The sequence below is a fragment of the Ursus arctos genome, unplaced genomic scaffold (assembly GCF_023065955.2).
Source record: "Ursus arctos isolate Adak ecotype North America unplaced genomic scaffold, UrsArc2.0 scaffold_24, whole genome shotgun sequence".
In the NCBI taxonomy this organism is placed as follows: Eukaryota; Metazoa; Chordata; class Mammalia; order Carnivora; family Ursidae; genus Ursus; species Ursus arctos.
The window spans coordinates 29974894-29994885 of NW_026622919.1; the positions used below are offsets into that span (position 1 = coordinate 29974894).

At 51.2% G+C, this 19992-nt stretch overlaps 1 protein-coding gene across 1 annotated transcript; it reads right to left on the reverse strand.

Annotated features, from left to right (window-relative positions):
* Positions 1–291: 291 nt before the first annotated feature.
* Positions 292–19498, reverse strand: CUNH17orf67 (chromosome unknown C17orf67 homolog). The gene is made up of 4 exons (XM_026517402.4): positions 19444–19498; positions 18192–18292; positions 2115–2252; positions 292–426 (listed from the first exon to the last, which is right to left on the reverse strand). The coding sequence occupies exons 1-3, from the start codon at positions 19496–19498 to the stop codon at positions 2136–2138; spliced, it is 273 nt and encodes a 90-aa protein (XP_026373187.2). The 3' UTR covers positions 292–426; positions 2115–2135.
* Between the last annotated feature and the right edge of the window lie 494 nt (positions 19499–19992).

Genomic DNA, 19992 nt, shown 5'->3' on the forward strand with positions numbered 1-19992 from the left:
GATTGAACACAACGTTTATTAGAGCAGACAAGGAGAGGGGGAAATGGATGACCAGACAGCTCCGCAGCCCCCAGTGCAGGCCTTGCAAGACTTCCCAGAGTCCTGGGGGTCCAGCCTGCCTGTAGGCTGAGCCCGAGGTGCCCGCACACCCTTCCCAGCTGAGCTTCCCCTCCCCCATCAAACCTGGAGGAAGGCCACGCGGGGAAGAGGGTTATACTTTAAGCTAGCGGCGTTAACGAGGGACGCAGGTTAGTAAAACGAAGCAGTATATATGTATATGTTTGCCGTCAATCCCCAAGGCAGCCTTCGCCAGGCCCGCAGCTCAGCACGCCTGAACCCATCCATTCGCACAGCTGAAAAACAAATGCAAGAGGGAGCCTCATCCCGTTTTGACAGTAGCCAGGTCATTGCTTCTCCAAGGGCTTGCTGGAAAAGAACAAGAAAAGAATGATCATGGGATGATCCTGTTGATAAAAAGGGGAGGGGAGGAGGGGAAGGAGGAGGAGTGGGAGGGGAGAGCCGCCAAGCGGTCAGCTCCCAGCACTTCCCCGGATGCACGAGGCAGCCCTGTGCTCCAGCCACTGACTGTTTTAATGCTCCCAACCGACCGTGTGAGGGAGGAGCCCTTACTAGCCTCCTTCTGCTGATGAGGAAACAGAGAGAAGTTGGGCATTTTTGCCCGTGATGGGTTTTCACCATCTGATCGCTCTCTGAATCCACATTCCAAGTTGGTGTGCACCCCTCCGGCGGCTGCGTCCTCCTTTCCGTGTGAGTGCGAACTGCTGCTGGGAGGCCTCGGTGGGATCTGGGTTTTGCAGGAGCCAGCGGTCCCCACCCCGGGCTCACCAGCAGGGCCCATCCACCGAGAGGCAGAGGCCTCTCCCCCCCCCGCAGCCCCTGGAGGGTGCCACCTGCATGGGGCTCCCTCAACTCAGAAACCACCCTCTCGCCAGGCCCACACAGGGGCACCAAGTGTCTCCCTTTATGGAGGATGTCAGTCCAACCCCCGGCCTTCAAAAGCGGGATTACTGTCCCACTGCCAGCAGATGCTCCTCTCGGTTTGCTAACGCCCCTCAGAGGGACGCCACTCCCCCCCCCCCCCCACACACACACACACAGGACCGGGCAGCGCCGGCCTGCAGGCTTTGGTGTGGGCAGAAGACTGACGGACGTCCCGACCACTGCCTGGCGGGACTTAGTGGCTTAACCACGCCCAGTTAGCTCCTCCATCACGGTGGGGGGGGGGGGGCGGGGGGTGTTAAACGTGCCCTCAACCGGCACCGGGTGGGAAGAGGGTCAAATAGGCGAATTTGTGTGAGAGTGAGCACTCTGGAAATTCTAGAGTCCACCCTGGACAGAGTGTCCCTCTGTTGACTCACAGCAGCACGAAACCAACAGCAGAAGATGTAAGGTTTCTCCTGACCACGGATGATAAACGACCCAATTATAGCCTGTCCTGCTTAGTTCCTAAAAATGACGGAGGAGGACCGACATCCGCTAGGCTTGCCCTCTGAAGGGATTTGCTACTTTATCTAATAGCATCTGGAAAGGAGGAGCCAGGGAGGGAAGAAGCCAGCCGCCTGGCGTGGGGCGGGCAGGGTGCGCGGAGCCTGGGAGCGCGACAGCCCGGCTCCGGTGGCCTGAAAGAGCAAAGCCAGAGCTAGAGGGGCCCGGCACATGCCCGGGTCGGAAGACTAGGGGAAGGCAGGCACGAAGTTGCGGATCCTGGTGACAGTGGTGATGGTGATGATGGATGTCACTGGTCAAGGCCGCGGTTACCGACCCCACCCGTAAAAACCCGAATCCCCACAAGCCACACTACTCCAGCTTTGTACTCCAGAGTGAACATTTTCTGGACAGCAAATAGGGTCACATCCCTCCCCTCTTTGGGACCTCTTGGTGCGTCAGTAGGGGTCAGGCTCCCTGTGTGTCCCCAGCACCCCCTCGACCTGGCTGCCGCCTCTCCCCCCTGCATGGCTCTTGCCACCCCCTAGCCCTCAGCCCGCCGGTTAGCTGGCTCCCCTAAGCCACGGCCTTGAAGGCCTCCGAGCGCATGCACGGGCTGTCCTCCGCCAGCTCCCTAACCAGAAGGCCTGGGTGGGAGAGGAACATACCGAAGGCTGGTCCGGAGCCCCTCACACGGGATGGACCACGTTCCTGTCACAGTGGGGCTTGCAGTGAGGGTTCAGCCAGTGCTCCAGGAACTGCTCCTTGGCGCGGTGCTCCAGGCGAAGCAGATGGTGCATGTATTCCTGTCCCAGCAAACCCACACAGCAGACAGGCTTTATCCACAGGGACAGCTGAGCTGCCATCGGGCATGACAAGGCTGTGCTTCCGAGACAGGGCGCAGCCAGGCCGAGCGAGGCTGGGAGGTAGGACCAGAGGGGAGCCCGCCATGCCCGCGCCTCTGGGCAGGGACTCGCAGTCAGACAGACCCGGGCAAGGGGCAAAATGAACAACCCTAAGTGCCGAGAGGGTGTGTACCTGTGGGAACCCACACACACAGTTCATGGCGGGTATCGCGGAACCACCACTTTGAAAAACAATCGGTTATCTGCAATCCGGAAATCCCACTCCCCAATTATACCCTAAGCAGTAGCCCTCAAATGTCATCAGGCCTCAGAATCACCTGGAGGGTTTGTCAAACCACAGATGGCTGGGCCCCACCCCCAGAGTTTCTGACGCAGTCCCAGCCCGGGCGATGTGGCAGGTCACTTTGAGAGCCAGAGAAACGTATATAGGTGCTGTGTGAGAATGCTCACAGCCGCCAAACCCTTGTAGTAACAAAACACTAGCACTGGGCCAAAGAGCCGTGGAGGTATGGGTGCGTAAAGCAGGATGGATACGTAGACTGCGGTCGGGTCACACCGTGGACTATTACACCGCGGTGAAGACGAATGAGTTCCAGCTCCCTGTGTCGTCTCAACACATGAATCGCTAAATACAATATTATTTATGGCTGCATGCATTTCTGATAAAAATCATCCTTTTTATTTTTTTTATTTATTTATTTTTAAAGATTTTATTTATTTATTTGACAGAGATAGAGACAGCCAGCGAGAGAGGGAACACAAGCAGGGGGAGTGGGAGAGGAAGAAGCAGGCTCATAGCGGAGGAGCCTCATGTGGGGCTCGATCCGATAACGCCGGGATCATGCCCTGAGCCAAAGGCAGACGCTTAACCGCTGTGCCACCCAGGTGCCCCAAAATCATCCTTTTTAAAAGGCAAGGGATAACGATAAGAAAGCTGAAGTTGCTCAGTTATTATCAATCAAAAGAAACTTTAAAACCAACAAAATGTGGGGCGCCTGGGTGGCTCGGATGGCTAAGCGTCTTCTGCCTTCGGCTCAAGTCATGATCCCAGGGTCCTGGGATTGGACCCCACATCGGGCTCCCTGCTCAGCGGGGAGCCTGCTTCTTCTTCTCCCTCTACTGTCTCCCTGCTTGAGCTCTCTGGCTCTCTCTGCAAATAAATAAGTATGATGTTTTAAAAAAATAATAAAATAAAAGCAACAAAATGTTACTGGGGGGGGCAAAAAACAGGCTAGCCATTCCTTGAAATGTTAAACATAGAGTGCCCGTGTGACCTGGAGGTTGTGCTCCGAGGTACATGCCCAGGAGAAACGCAACCGCGAGCCCACACAGACCATGGGCACCGATGTTCAGGGCAGCATCAGTCGTCGTAGCCAAAAAATGGAAACAGCTCGAATATCCATCAACTGATGGATGGAGAGATACAATGTGGCAGATGCATACGGTAGAATATTATTTGGCCATAGAAAGGAACAAAGGACTGACCCGTGCTCCAACGTGGACAAACCTTGAAAACATTCTGCTACGTGGAAGGAGCCAGTTGCTAAGAACATACTATAGGATTCCTTTTCCAGGCAACGGAGCCCGCCCTATAGAGTGACGTGTTCTCGATGGAAAGCAGCTCGCTGTGCGGGCCGCCCGCCCCAGAAACAATCTACTCGGGAATGCAAAGCCAGAACATAGACTGTCATCGTCTCCCTCACCCCCAAACTCGCCATGAGGCCGAGGAGGAGGACTGAGAGTCAGGTCCTGAGAGTCCCAGAGGCACCCCCTCCATCACTGCCCCGTCTATAGGTCGAGTCCTCAGAGCTCCCCACCCAGGCTACGACAGCCTCCTCACCCCTCCACCCCTCCATTAGTGCCCCCATCACTCCCCCCCACGCCACACCTGCCCCCAGCATCTCCGCTCCACCCTGACAGTGACCTATCCAAAATCTGCCCAAAAGGGGTCACAGCTGCCCTCAGGCCTTCACCAGCACCGCCCACCTGGAAGGGGGAGCAGGTGACAAGTCACTCTGCTCTCGGTGTTGTTCTGCGGCTCTGGATAATGTCACCGTAGCCAGCAGGTATTGTCTCCCTAAAAGAAAGTAGGTGGAGATGGGAATGATTTTTAACTTGAAGGTACGCTGTTGACATTGCCCTGAATGAAGTCTGGGTGTGGTAATTATGGGATGTGAACCATCGCAAAGTATAAAACAGATCCATATAAACCCAAGACAGCAAGCCAATCATCAGAGACGTGGCATCTCACTTTGGGAGAGAGTAATCATATTCAGTACTGTCTGTACAAGATTAAATGATTTTGGTGTGTATAAATATCATAAAAATCCTAAATCCCCAACTCCCTCCTATGGCTTTGGTGAAGCTTTAAAAGAGGAATGCGGTTTAGAACTTTAAGTTTTTAAGTTTCTCTGAAACCCTCTAGGAAGTCTGCATCCTGTATTAAACATAGTTTAAAAGGAAAAAAAAACATTTTTAATGATGGTGCAAACGAATGAATTCTAAAGTGTCCAAGTTCCCTGCATTTTTTTCCCCTTTCCCACAGGACCCACGCAGTTTCAATCTGTTTTGTTTATCGTCGTTGTTTTCATCTGACTTGTCAAAAGGCACTCCTTGTCCCTGGCAGGGAGCCTCTGGGGCAGCCAGGGAGGGAGCGGATGGTGAGAGGCTCCTGTGGGATCCTACTGTGGGACGATGACTCCCCAGCGGCTTGCAGGACCCGTTTGTAAGTTTTGGGCTGAATCCTACACTGTCCTGACCCGTCTGGGGAGTGTTTGGGCAGAAGAAGAAGAACTGGGGGAGAGACAAGAAAGCAGTGTGGGTTCTTGTAAATAAAGAACAAAGACTTTCCAGCACACAGCCTTCCTTATTCTACTGTTCCAGGCAAGCAGCTCCCTGAAGGAAGCCCACATGGCCGTCTTCTTGCCCGCCTGTGTGCCAGACAGTACACGGTGGAGAGGCGTAGAGGTCCGGGTGCGAGCCCGGGTCGGGGTCTCTTTAAATCCAGACCCTGCCAATAGAACTTCACCTCTCCGGCTTCCCTGTGTCTGCCTGCAAGACAGCGATGGCTCAGGCACTTATTCCACTGGGTTATCAGGATTAAATGAAACAATACGAATTCTGTGCCACACCTTTAGTCTCCACCTACCCGGCTAAATCCATTCCTCTCCTCCTTCGCTTGGCCCTGGGCAATGAGAAGCTGGCTTAGAAGTGCAGCCCAGACTCCCTTGACCTAGGGCTTCCAGATGGGTCTGACGTAGAGGCACCGGCAGGGGTTTCGGGAGGGGAGAGGGAGGCTTCCGGAGGAGTCCCAAAGGGTCAGCAGGCTGCATCCTCTCCTAAGGGCCACAGCTCCTCAGGGGTTGTCCTCTCCTGTTCCAGGAGCCTGCCTTTCCCCTTCATGCCCAGAGGCTGTTTGTCCCAGATCCTTTGTCATCTCTTGCTGGTCGACCCTGAATCCTGCCTCGCCTTTGCAAGAAGTCTCTCCTTTAAGCTCTGCTCAATTCCTTGGGGTTACTATTAGATAAGAAAGATCTGAGCTGTCTTGCGTTTGTGGGTGGAGCCTCTCTCCCAAGAACTGAGCCAGAGGAAGCTGCCAATAATGCTTGTGGAAGGAAAGACAAAAGCAGCGGTCCTCAAAGTGGGCTCTGTGCTCCCCCTGGGGCTCCACAAGGTCAAAATTCATTTCAGAATCATCCTAAGACATTATTTGCCTTTTCACTGTGTGCCTTGGTGGACAAAACTGGTGCCTTAACCAGAGTCAAGGCAGTGACAACGACTATCACTGTCCTTGTATTTTTTTTAAGATTTTATTTATTCATTTGACACAGAGAGAGAGCACAAGCAGGGAAGCGGCAGAGGGAGAGGAAGAAACAGGCTCCCCGCTGAGCAGGGAGCCGGATGCGGGGCTCGATCCCCAGACCTGGGATCATGACCTGAGCTGAAGGCAGATGCTTCACTGTCTGAGCCACCCAGGCGCCCCTGTCCTTGTATCTTTCTCCATCATACATTCACAGTGCAAACACATAAATAAATATACAACATTTCGAAAATGCCCATTTCACTGAAGAACACCCCGTGAAGCAGAGGAAAGTGAGCCGATGGGAAGCCTGCAGGCAGCATCTCCGCTGCATGACCAGGTACAGTGGTCTTCCCTAAGAAGAGTCCTCGAGTGATTGTTGGCGTCTAGGACAGCACAGCTATGTGTCGCAGGCATCTTTTCAAAAATCAATGAAGTGAGCCTGTCACTTCAAGGAAAACAACGGCCAGTACCAGCTCCTGAACAAGAAACCTCAAGCTTTTGAAGGGAAATTAGAATTTTGGAGAACTTGTATTTATTCCCATGAGCCTGACAGCTTCCCAATACTTACAGACTTTTCGGATGAGATCAGTGGGGGGATTAACCAATGTCGCCACTGGTATACAGCATGTGCATGTCTCTTTTTTTTAAAAAAGATTTTATTTATTCATTTGAGAGAGAGCGTAGACGTGAGAGAGAGTAAGAGCAGCAGGCAGAGGGAGAGGGAGAAGCAGACTCCTGCTGAGCAGGGAGCCCACCTCGGGGACTGATCCCAGGACCCTGAAATCATGACCTGAGCCGAAGGCAGACATTTAAGTGACTGAGCCACCCAGGCGCCCCGCGTTTGCATGCCTCTTATAATTACATGCTCATTTGCATCTTTACTCATTTAATCCCTGTCCCACTCAGCCAAACCTCCAAACCCGCTTTTCAATGGCAGTGACCAAGGTATACCTCGTATATGGATTAGCGCCTGGCACAGAGTAGGACTTCAATAAAAATCACTGGAGAAAGGTACAAACGAGTGAAGGAATAGATGAAATGACTGTTCCTCTTCTGTAATCCTTCTAAATCCCCCTTGGAAGTTTCTTCGACCTCTGTGTCAATCTGCTCATTATAATGGCCCAGGCCAGACGTACGTGAAAGCATCAAGGAGTAACATGTATTTCACACTCCTGAACAGCAGCTGAAATCAGCGTTGAAGAAAAACAACCAAAACAGACACACACATAGAGAGAAAAAGAAACGAGCCCTGGTTTCCATGACATTTCCCTATTTATTTAAAATGTTAGGAAAACGGATATGCCACGAAGGCCTAGAAGCAATCATTAGTCAAAGATGAAAAGCCCAACTGCAAATCTGTTGAAAACCACAAATTCAACAATTGCATTGGCTGAGTTAGAAATGACCCAGCATTAATGATAAATTCAAATGTTCCTGGATCGAGAAAGAAGGGATAGATGGAAAATAAGTTTTAATTTTTTTTTTAGATTCCTTTCTTTTAAGGGGGAAAAAATTAAAACAGAACAAAAACCAATATCTGCATTCCATGTCCCATCCCAGCTGTAATGATTTAAGTAAATAATCTCTCAGTAATTAGAGAGGAAATTGGAAGTGGTCCTTTGTGATGGCATTGGTGTGATAATGAAATTAAATACCCGCTGGACCCTGATCTAAGCTGAGAATCATAGAGTGGACAATTAATCTATCAAGGCAGGAACTTTTTCCAAGAAGGCAAAATCATTCCTCTGACATTTGCATGAAATTAAAAGTCCGTCAACATGTGAATTAATTCTTTTGCTCATTAGTGCAAGCAAGGTAATCCTCTAGGCAGGAAGGTGGCTGGGAACTTAACTACACGGGGACGCCGGAAGGCTTAGCCCTGAACGAAGGTAGATCGGTGATGTGTGCAATTTACATCACGGTCACTCCAAACTGGCCTTTGAGATCATGGGGAACAAAAGGGTAGTAGAGTTACTACATATATTTGTCAAGGGGCTAAACATGAAAGCATATTTTAGGAAGACTACTTACAATAAAGCTAATATGATTTATATTTGCCCAACAAGAACATTCCTTAAAGGAACACAGACCAAAATGGAAAGCATATTCCCAGGGCACATGAGCACTTACAAACACATTCACAAAAGACATAATTTTAGCTGCGATGTCATCTTTCTAAAGAATTTCCATGGCTCACCCCAGCCATTGGCAGATAAATTCTTCCCTAAATTCTGGGATGATTAGGAGAAATTTAATGAATTTAAGGGAGGCCATAGAAAAGATTTCTTTGAAATAACCTCCCGGTTATAGGGTAGAATTATGTCCTACAAAATTTCTCCCCTGCAGAGAAGCGGGAAAAAAAAAAAGTAATGGAAATACACATAATGAGCGTCTAGTAAATGTCAAATACTGTGCTTGATGTTGGGGACCCAGAAGTCCAACAAAAAGTCCATCTGCTCCAGCCGTTTAGAACAGTCTGGTAGGAGAGACACATTTTTTTAAAAAGTCAGAAATAGCTATCTTGGGGTGCCTGGGTGGCTCAGTCGGTTAAGCGTCTGCCTTTGGCTTGAGTTGTGATCCCAAGGTCCAGGAATCGAGCCCCCCATCAGGCTCTCTGCTCAGCAGGGAGTCTGCTTCTCCTTCACCCTCTGCACCTGTCCCTGCTTGTGCACTCTCTCTCTCTGTCAAATAAATAAATAAAAATCTTAAGAAAGAAAGAAAGAAAGAAAGAAAGAAAGAAAGAAAGAAAGAAAGAAAGGAAAGGAGGAGAGAGAGGAAGGAAGGAAGGAAGGAAGGAAGGAAGGAAGGAAGGAAGGAAGGAAGGAAGGAAGGAAGGAAGAGCTATCTTGTGTTATGCCAGAGCAATGCTCTAATTCATGGTGGGGAGGCTAGGGGCATCAGGGAGGCCTCCCGAAAAAGACATCATTTACAGTGAATCTCTATGAATAAGAGTTAACCAGGTGGACAAGAGCAGAAGAAGGCAAGTGCTATCGGAGAGCTTCGAATTCAAACAGCATTACTGCAGGCACCTGCTTCTCCTCATTGGTTTCTAATGCCAATGAATGGCACCAAGGTATGCATACAGACCCCTGCAATCTGGGCTTCAGACCCAGCCACCTGTGGCCGCCTCTTACCACTCTCCTGTGTTGTTTTTGGAAGATGTATACATACGTGTCTTAAAACTAGAAAACTGAGTGTACTGGATTGAATGGATTCCTCCCAAAATTTATGTTCACCCGGAACGTGCACATGTGAATTTCTTTGCAAATAAAGTCTTAACTAAGCTATTTCTTAGGAAATAGGGTCTTAACTAAGCTAAAATGAGGTCATATTGGATTAAGGTGGGCCCTCAATCCAGCGACCGGTGTCCTCATGAAATGAGTGCAATTTGGGAGCAGGGATGCAGAGCACATGAGGCCGTGTGGTGATGGACACAGAGACCCGCCAAAACACACCAAAGACTACAGCAACCATCAGAAGCTGGGAGAGAAAACCAGAACAGGTTCTCCCTCAGAGCCCCCCAGAAGGACCAAGCCTGCCACCATTTTATTTTGAACTTCTGGTCTCTACATCTAGACTAGAGGACCAATGAGAGGAGGAATCAATGTCTGCTGTCAGAAGTCACCCCACGGGGGGCACTTGCTGTGGCAGCCAGAGGAAATGAATCCACTGAGGAATACCAAAAAGGGTATAAAGAGGAAAGTAAAAAATTTGCCCCAAATCTCATCACCGAGAGAATAGTGTCACTATCGTTTAGCAACGTGTCTCCATACATACGTATGGAAAGGAGAGTACATAGGTGAGGTTATCTTTTAAAACTTTGTTTCTTTCCGTGTTGGAAGTCCTGGTGAGAGTGCAGGGACCCGGGGATTCTATGCTGCTCGAGGTGGTGGGGTTGGTGCCGTTGATCAGGTAATTTGGCCGGATTTCGTTCAGTTCAAAGTGCAGAAACCCTCTGTCTCAGCAATTCCGTTTGTTACCATTGAACTCAGCCAAACACGCGTGGACAAAGATCTTCCCCACACCCTGGAAATAACTAAAAATGTCCATCATTCTGGGAAGGGCTAAGTAAGTGAAGTTGAAATATGTCGTAGCCCATTTGGGCCACTTTAACAAAACACGGCAGACTGGGTCGCTTATAAAAAAACAGCAATTTTTTCTCACCGTTTGGAGGCTGGAAGTCCGCGGTTAGGGGCCCAGCGTGGCCAGGTGAGAGCCCCCTTTCGGGTCACGGACTTCTGGCTGTCGCTTCACTTGGCAGAGAGGACTGGGGAGCTCTCTGGAGGCTAATCACACTGGGGGTTAGGAGGTCGACATATGAATTGGGGGGGGGGGACACACAAACATTCAAGACCCAGCATGATACATTTAGACTATGCTTCAATTAAAAACGAGCCAGAACAAGACATATGGTGGAATGGAAAAAAAAAAAAAAGCAATCTGCAGAACAAACCCAACCCCGCTAACCACACAGCCTTGCTTCAGCAGGGAAGGGATAGGTAAGCCTGATGCATTCGGAGCACAGTGAGGAGGCCAGAGTGCAGAGGGGAGGCCGAGGTGGGGGTGGGGGGCGGTGTTGACAGGCCTCTAGGGCCCAGTAGGCCGCTGTAGGACTATGGATTCTATTGGGCATAAGGCAGGGAGTCATTGGAAGGTTTTGAGCCAGGGAGGGACAAAATCTGTTTTACATTTTTAACATCTGACTCTGGGGGCCGTATTGAGAACAGACACACAAGGATCCGGAGAGGAGGCAGGGAGGCGGGTAACGGAGGAGGCGGTCTCCTCTAGGGTCTCCGATGGTGGCAGTGGAGGGCGAGCAGTGGTCAGAGTCTGGATCTGGGGCGCACGAAACTGGGAGGAGATGGCACCCTTTACCCCGATGTGGAAGGTGAGAGCAGGAGCTGGTGTCAGACCCAGCTTGGGGCTGTTGCGTCTGACTGTCTGGGAAATGGTGCCAGGTGAGCAGACAGTCATGTAAAAGAGTCCGGAGCTCCCGGGACAGGGAGTGCGCAGCCGTCACCACAGACATGATCTTTACACTCACAGGACTGGACAAGATGGGAAAGCAGGCCCTGGGACTCTCTGACATTTCAAGGACTAAGGATCCTGCAAAGCAGACGAAACAGCAGAAACTGCCAAGCAGGAAGAGAAGTGGGGGGCGAGGCGTCCCGGAAGACTGGAATCCAAATGAGCAGAGTGCCCAGAAGGACACCCAGAAGGCGGAGAGATCAGTTGTGTCATTCAAAACAAACACGGGCTGGCTCCGAGCCCTGGGGCGCCGGAAACAGAGGCTAAGAGCCCCCCTCGCAGTCAGCTCTGCAGGACTGAACTTCGTTTTCTCAGACCGAAGCATGCCTGGGGCCTCTGGGCCCTGGCGGAGGTGCGAGGAGGAGCCCGAGGCTCCAAGAAGCCCACCAGCCAGGGCTGGGGACCACCTTTTGAGTAGCAAGAGTTTAGACCCAAACCCTGAAAATCAACATAGGCACAATCATGGCTAAGGAAATATTCAGGGAAATCTCAAGAATATTTTTTCCACTTTCTTCCCTCTAAACATAAACCCGGTCCTTCTTTCCACGCATCAGTTTCTCCCAGGCAGATTTTTTTTTTTCCTCCCTGAGGATCTTGAGGCTTTGTGACACCAGAGTTCCTCTAACACAGTGTCTTTGTGAACTGTCCTTGGGGTCCTAATGTTGACCCCAAAGTGATTCGGCTGACACCTAATCCAGATGTGCTGTCCCCCCTCCACCAGCGAACCCCAGCCTTCTGGGGGTGCCCGTTGCATTCCTATGAGGTCCAGAACGCACTCCCCCAAATCCTTAAACATTTGGGGGCCACATTTCTCCTGAGTCAGTCTCGTGGCCTGTTTCGCCACCACTGTGGCTTCCAGATTTGAGAGATGACCGTCCTCTTTTGTCAACCACACAGCACACCGCCCACTACCTGCCACTCCCCACAAAGAACCACTAACACAACATTGCCGTGTTAGCGGACTTCTCCTAAGGTCTGGGGGCTGCAAAGGCTAATGACAGCACAGAGCACAAACCAGCTGAAATTTCACACCAGGCGCTGCTGTCCATAAAAGTGTCCACTATTTGCTATTTCTCGGGGAGGAATTTTTTTCTGAGGCCCCAACTCACCTGCTTCTCTCTCTCTTCTACCCCTCTTCCCATTCCCCCACCCCTTCCTGCCCAGCTGTCTCCCTACGGTCAACATGCCTCCTGTTTTCTTCCCCGGAGCCATGTCTCCTCTTGGTCTCTGTCCCCACCCACCCCCGGCGTTCTACCTGCTCTGTCAAGGATGCCAGCGTGATGCTTGCTTACACTCCTCTGGGGCGGAAACCAGCCCTCCCCGCAACGCAGGGCCACACCTGTCCAAGAACCGGTGTCCTTCCCGCCACATGGTCAGGAAAGAACAGTCCTTGCAGTGAATCAGCAGAATTCACGCGGTCAGAACAATCCAGCCCCTTGGATGTGCGGGCACAGCCGGTCTGAACCTGTCTCCAAAAAGCGGGTAAGTCCGCGGAAGCCAACGTCCGCCAATATTCAAGCCGCACGTCAAGATCATGGCTTAGTAAATACTCATGTAGAGGGGCTGCTGCAAATCGTCAGACCCATTTGCATTTGGAATTCTTATACTTCCCCAAAGCTCCATTCGTTCACCCCCATCACTGGCCTCTCCTCTCTCTGAACAGGTTTTCTTTTGCACAGCCCCTCAGACAGGAGAAGCGAGGTAAAATAACCCAGCCGGGCATCTCAGGGATTTCCACTCGGGGTGAGCGCGAGTCCCAAGGCTCAGCTCCCGAGGGTGCACGCGTTCCCCAGAGATCACTCCCTCTGTTCGTTTGTCCCGTCCGCCTGTCTCCTGGGTCCCATGGCAAAGGGGAGCGATAACGTGTCCAAAAGCGTCATTTCCCGTTACCCACGTGTAGTGCGGCCGAGCGCGGCTTTGAAGGGGCGTGTCCCAGCCTCCGGCTCCTGTCCACCGGCCCCAGCCTCCTGCTCCCCCGCCAAAACCCCTGGTGGCTCCCCCTGAGCGCAGAACGAAAGTCACCTCTGCTGTGACAGCCGCGGCCTTCCAGCCTGGCCCCACAGGACCTTCCGTTGCTATCGCCTGTCCTTTCATATATTCCAGGGACTCGAGTCAAGGTCAAAAGTGGAGGAGAGAGAATTGGAATCCAGACCTTCTGAAAAATTATTCTGCAAGGTCTTCTCCAAAACATACATGCACACACCCTCACATGTACACAGACACACACAGTCATACACAAACCCTACACACACCCTCACATATACACACACACACCCCCACATACACAACACACACCCTCACACACAATATACACCCTCACATACACAACACACACCCTCACATACACACACTGTTACATACACAACACACACCCTCACATATATAACACACACCCTCGCATACACAACACACACCCTCACACACAATATACACCCTCACATACACAACACACACCCTCACATACACACACTGTTACATACATAACACACACCCTCACATACACAACACACACCCTCGCATACACAACACACACCCTCACACACACAACATACATCCTCACATACACACACACCCTCACATACACAACATACACCCTCACACAGACACACCCTCACATATACAACACACACATACACACACACCCTCACATACACACACCGTTACATACACAACACACACCCTCACACACACAACATACACCCTCACATACACACACACCCTCACATACACAACACACATCCTCACACAGACACACCCTCACATATACAACACACACACATACACACACACCCTCACATACACAACACACCCTCACATACACACACACACCCTCACATACACACACACACACACCCTCACACACAACATGCATGGTATGCGTGCACTGAACACACAGGACAGTGTGCCCACTCCGCCCTTTGCCCTAGCAGATGGTTTGCACAGAGAAACAAGGAGGGTAGCAGGTGATCTTGGCAAAAGGTCAAGAGCAGGGAAGTGTGTTCCCCACAGATCAAAGGGACTTAACCCCCTGGTCGCTGTGCTGTAGGCTGCAAGCCTGTGTGGCAGTTCCACCCACCGCCCTGACCTGCCTGCGGCCAGAGGTCCCACCTTGTGGCCGACTCATGACCAGACAGACGTGGGGTCACCGTGTCCAACCCTCACTGCAACAGTGACATAGGACCAGGATCATCGTGAGTGATGTCAGCCGCTCGCCTAAAATGAGTAAATGGCTTCTTTCACATGACAGGTGACTGGTATTTTGCCCTCAGCGAATCCTTAAGAAGGAAAAGTCAACAATGAGACCCCAGGTGGGGGAAGAGGTCAAATGTAAGTGCAGGACGTTGGATCCCCGCGGCAGCAGGGCCCTAGGAGGGGAGGAGCCTCTGGTGCTCTAGAGAAACCCTCCAGGGGCCTCTAAGCAAACCCGCCTGGCTCCTCGCCTGGGGCCGTGTCCTGCTGCCCAAGGCTTTTCCTCGAGCTGCAGCCTGGCTACCAGGAAACCTGGGTCGCCCCCCGAAGTTCTATCCAGAGCCCTAAAATACAAGACCTGGAACAGACCTCTTCGCCAGATTCTCTGCAAATTCTCTGCACTTGACAGAGAAAACTGAGCTCCAGAGTAAGGAAATGGACTCAGCCTGAGCCCAAAGCCCAAAGTCCAGAGTCCATGCCTAGTTAGAGGCAGAATGCGGAAGAAAATCACCGTGGGCTGACGAATCTTCCCCACCTGGCCTCCACCCCTTGCTTGGCCTGAAAACTCCTCATCCAAGCCTCAGTCGGGTGGCCACCTCCTCTGGGAAGCCTTCCTACCGCCTCCCTCCTTCCAGTTAGAGCTAGAGACCCTCTCCCCTCAACCTCATAGAGAACCGGAATCCAGGTGGAACACTGACTCTTCATGTGTCCAGACCGTGGACATGAGCGCCCGGAACAGAGGAAGAATGTCTGGTTCATTTTCCGAACCCGGTACCCGGCCCTTGGTAAGGCCCAGCCAATGGAAAGTACAATGAAGTGCACATCTGGGTCATCAAGGAGCAATCTGCCTCTACACGTGACCTTCTCACGCTTTCTGTCTGAACTGAATCCAAACTGGGATCATTTACTCTCCACACCACTCAGTTCAACCTTTAACTCTTTCCTAAATGTTTCGTGCTCTTAGCTTTCATGGTCACGACTGGACCACGGGAGCTGGTATGACACACGGCAGGTCTCTCCCAGAAGGCCTGGCATAGTGGTTCTCAGTTTCGGCTACACGATGTTACCACCTGGAGAGCTGTGACACCCACTCAATGCCCCAGGCCACCCCCCAGGGAGCGGGACCCTGGCTTCAGATTTTTAACTTCCCCAGTTGGTTCCAGGACGCAGCCAAGGTTAAGAAACACATTCCTAGAAAAACGTGATACCAGAAATTGCTTGTTGAATCAGCTGGTTCTGAGTGTGGGTTGAACAGAATACAGCAGTGAATGATCGTGCAAAAGACACGCAGAATAAAAGAGAAAGAGGTTGCTTAGCATTGTGTAGCCAGGGTTTCTCACCCTTAGCACTGTGGATATTTCAGGCAAGATCATTCTTTGTTCTGGGAGCTGCCCTGTGCTTTGAAAGATGTCTAGCAGCATTCCTGGCCTTAACCCATCAGACGCCAATAGCAAACCCTCCCTCCACCCACCCCCACGGTTGTGACAATCAAAATGTCTCCAGACACTGCCAGATGTCCCCGGAGAGGGGGGAGAAAAATCACCCCTGGATGAGAACTACTGAGGTGGGCTGGCCACCAAATAATTTATTGTATCTTTATTTCCCATTTCCACTGTAGGTCATGTGAGCCCTTTTCCAAATCTGGCTGAGTGGCAGACGGTTCTGGACACTGGGTCAGTGTCTCGGTGAGGGACATACAGGGCTGGGCTGGACACAGGATGGATGGGAAATGGTTGGTGGGGTCAGTGGGGAGTCCTGAGCAAGAGAGAATCACACAGAAACTAGATAAGGTAGGTTCAAGGCAGTCAAGAGAAGTCATTGGTGACCGGCCTATAATGGATGATCAAAAACAGAACAAAACCAAAAAAGCCAGACATTCCATAAAATCGCAAAGTTGGAAGCAAGCCGAAGGTGGTCACAGGTGAAGGCCAGTGGTGACCAGAGGCCAGGAGGAGGGAAATGGTCAGAGAAGGGGCTCTCGGAAGTTCTGGGCTGGGAAGGACCACGCCAAGCAGTGTTTGGGGACGGAAGTCTAGAATGGCGTGGAGGCTGACACAGGAGGGGCGCCAGAAGCAGGAAGCTGATGTGCAATGGTTCGACTCCCACCTGCTACCACAGTCCAAACTCACCTGTTGCCCCATGCCTAAGGTGCCTTCAGCCCCTGTGAAGCCTGCCGTTTGCCAGCCAGAGCTCAGAGGAGCCAAGGGCAGATGCCGGCAGAGACGATGCCCGGTGGCCAACTCTACCGCAGGTTAGAGCCTGGCTCCTAGGCCCTGGAGGGGAGCAGCTTCTTAGCTTCCCCCAGCCCCCTAGGGCCCCTGAGGGATAACCTCTGGTACGGCGCCTCCAGACATCATGCCAAAAGCTAAGGAGCCAGTTAGAACCCCCAGGGACCCTGCCAGGCATCCTGCTCCCCACACTCTCTCAGTTTCCTCAGTATCACCCCACATTCCTTCTCAGCCCCTTCGAGTTCCTCCTCTTCTGCTCACCTCTGAGCGTTGGCGTCCCCAGACTTCAATCCTGGGCCTCTTCTCTTCTAACCACTTCTCCGACTGTCTGTCTAAAGCTCCGGTCTGCACTCCCCCATTTGAAAACTCCCATTGTGTTCCACTGAACACAAGGTAAGTTCAAAGTACTCCAACCCTTCCTGATCTTGCACCTGTCCCCTCCCAGTCCCCGTCCACCCTGCACCTAGATAGCCCAAGCCACACCCGACTTCAAGAAAGAAGGGAAGGAAGGAAGGAAGGAAGGAAGGAAGGAAGGAAGGAAGGAAGGAAGAAAAAAAGTAAAGAAAGAAAGACCATGTCCACTCTTGACAGCCTGAAGTCCCTGATTCATTTCTAAGCCACTCTGTGTAACAGCCATTCACTGAGTTCTCTGTCTGCTACCAACTCTGAGCAGAATTCCGGGCAACTACTGCCTACAGTCTGCACCTTGCCTGGTACTTAATACTCAAAGGAGTAGCTACTGTTTGCTGAGCATTATTATAAGTGTCTTAGTAGGTCTTATAAGTGTCTTAGTCTTTATTTTATCATTACAAAGTAGTTATTTTATGCTATTATTTAGAATAATAATATTGTAGGAATGTAAGTAATATGTGTTGTTACCCCTACTTTACGGACGAGAGTACAGAGATACAGGAACATGAGGAGAGGCGCCCAAGTCTACGCGGGGGGAAGATGGGGAGCACCCCCCACGCAGCCTGACCCTGGGCCAGCGCTCCCCTGTAATGTGCAACACTGAATCTTTTTTTTTTTTCTTTTTAATACTGCATCTGAACAAGAGACTTTTAAATGAACGAATCCTGGTAAAAATCCCAGGAGTGTAGGTGCTCCTGCCACAGGATAGGGAGACAAGCCAGGCCGGGGCCAGCAGGGTCTGAGAGCTCCCACCAAGGTCACAAAATGACGGCAGGCACGGTGTCCTGGTTCAGAAAGACAAGGCAGGTGGGCGCCACAAACCCACAGGGCAGGTCTGAGGCTGCAGACCAAAATCAGAGGCGCGAGGCGGGGGGAGAAGCCCGCAGGCAGCAGGGCAGGGAGTCTGCCCAGCCCCACCGAGCACGGTCGTCGGCTGAGGACACCGGTCCCGCGTGCTCGACGCCGGGGGTGAAGCGGGGAGGATGCAGCTGGCACCAGCAACCAGACACAGCTCGCTAGCACCCCAATCAGGGTGGCAGCCCGCGGCCCGCGGCAGATTCTGGGAGCCCGCCCGTCAACCCCACTGTACGCATGTAAATACCGTGCACAGAGCAGGCGAGCGGCGCTGGCCCCAGCCCCCCCCCCCCCCGCCTGGTTTCAGAATGCAGGAGCCTGGAAAGGACGGCACCTGCCCTTCAGGTCGCCAAGGCCGGCACTCACCCGCATGGGCTCGTCAGGGAAGCCGGCTTTGCTGGGCCTGTCCTGGCGCCGGGACCTGAGGAGCTGCTTGGCCTGCTTTTCCGTCAGAATTGGGGAGGACCCTGCAAAAGTCAGGAAGGGGCCTGAGGGGGTCTCTGCCATCAGCGCATGCTCTGGCTCGCAGTCCGAGACCAAGGATTTGCAAGTTCAATTTCGGCCACACACAGAAGTTCTTTCACAGGGACCTGTCCCAAAGGACGCGGCATTCCAGAGGGCTTCGGCAAGAGCTCTGAATTGTTTCTAACACGGGAAACCCGGAGCAACGGCACCTTGAACAGACTTACCTATAGCAACGGTGCATTTCTTTAAAAGTGGGAACTAGTTGAATGAATATGGGGTTTTTCTTTTTCTTTCTTTTTTAAATCATCTGTGTACCCAACGTGGGGCTCGACCTCATGACTCCAAGACCCAGAGTTGCACGCTCCACCAACTAAGCCAGCCAGGTGCCCCTGGATAAGTTTTTTGAAACATATGTCCTCAGTCCTCTGGTCAATGTGCTTCTTGTCCCTTAGGTTTGCTTTGATTTTTTTTTTCTTTAAATACCCAAAACACTAAATCAACTAAAAGTTGTTGGAAGATTCTCCGTGAGAACAAGGTTGTGTTAGATTTCATGATCACACTTGATCCCTCGAAGAAAATATTATGATAATAAAATCATATTGTTTTAATAATCACGATAAATGCCAAATGATATCATCATGTAAAAGTCTATCAAGTCTTGATGGCCTCATATGAACTCTGAATGATGGTATAGTTGGGGTGCCCAGGTGGCTCAGTCGGTCAAGCTTCTGCCTTCAGCTCAGGTCATGATGTCAGGGTCCTGGGATCGAGTCCTGCATCAGGCTCCCTGCTGAGACTCCCTGCTTCTCCTTCTACCCCCCAACCCCTGCTCGTGCTTTCTGTCTGGCTCTCTTCGTCCCTCTCTCAAATAAATAAATAAATAAATAAATAAAATCTTTTAAAAAAATAAAAGATGGTATAGTTAAAGATTTATCAGCATTTCTGAGAATTAATATTCAAATACATTTAAAGATTAAAAAAATAATTTATCTCTAATGATAGCAATTCTGGGAGCCTGCTCTTGGTGGGGTGAGCATTGAATTATCATATATTGCATATTCTTTGACATGAAAAAATGTTTTTAAATATAAAATAGACATTCCAGTTTATCAAGTCAGCAGAGAAATAGGCCGTTTTCAGAGTGAATGCTCACCTGCGAAGCAAGTCAGTAGGGTAAGGGAGAGAACGAGCACGAATAGCTTCTGCATCCTGCCTCGGTTCCTGTCTCAGCCTCTTGCAGAATGAATGCCCCCCGAGGGGGGCCAGCCTACTTGCAGGAAGCCACGTCCGGCCCCAGGCTTGTTTACGCTGTGACTAACTACACTTACGGTATGATGCTAAGTGCATCTGACTCTGAGTTTTTAGCATGACCACTGAACTATTTTCCTCTGAATCCCTGTCAATTTTCATCTGGAGCAAAGCAATTACCGCTCTGTGATGTGACTTTCAGAGCGTGAATCTGAGAAAGCAGCACTGACATTCGCTTCACTGACGCAGACACGGCTACGTCACACGGGAGTTTGTGTCTGTAGCTTCGGAGGATGTTCCTACTGCTTACAGCTCTTTCGTTGACCATCTCTTACATTTGCCCATCCTACGGCATTTCTCCAAAGCCCGTTCACCAATTCGATTCGACCTTCCCGAGAGTTTCAGAGGAGGCAGGGGAGTTGGCAAGGGGCATAGTAAAGGGGAACATTTTTTT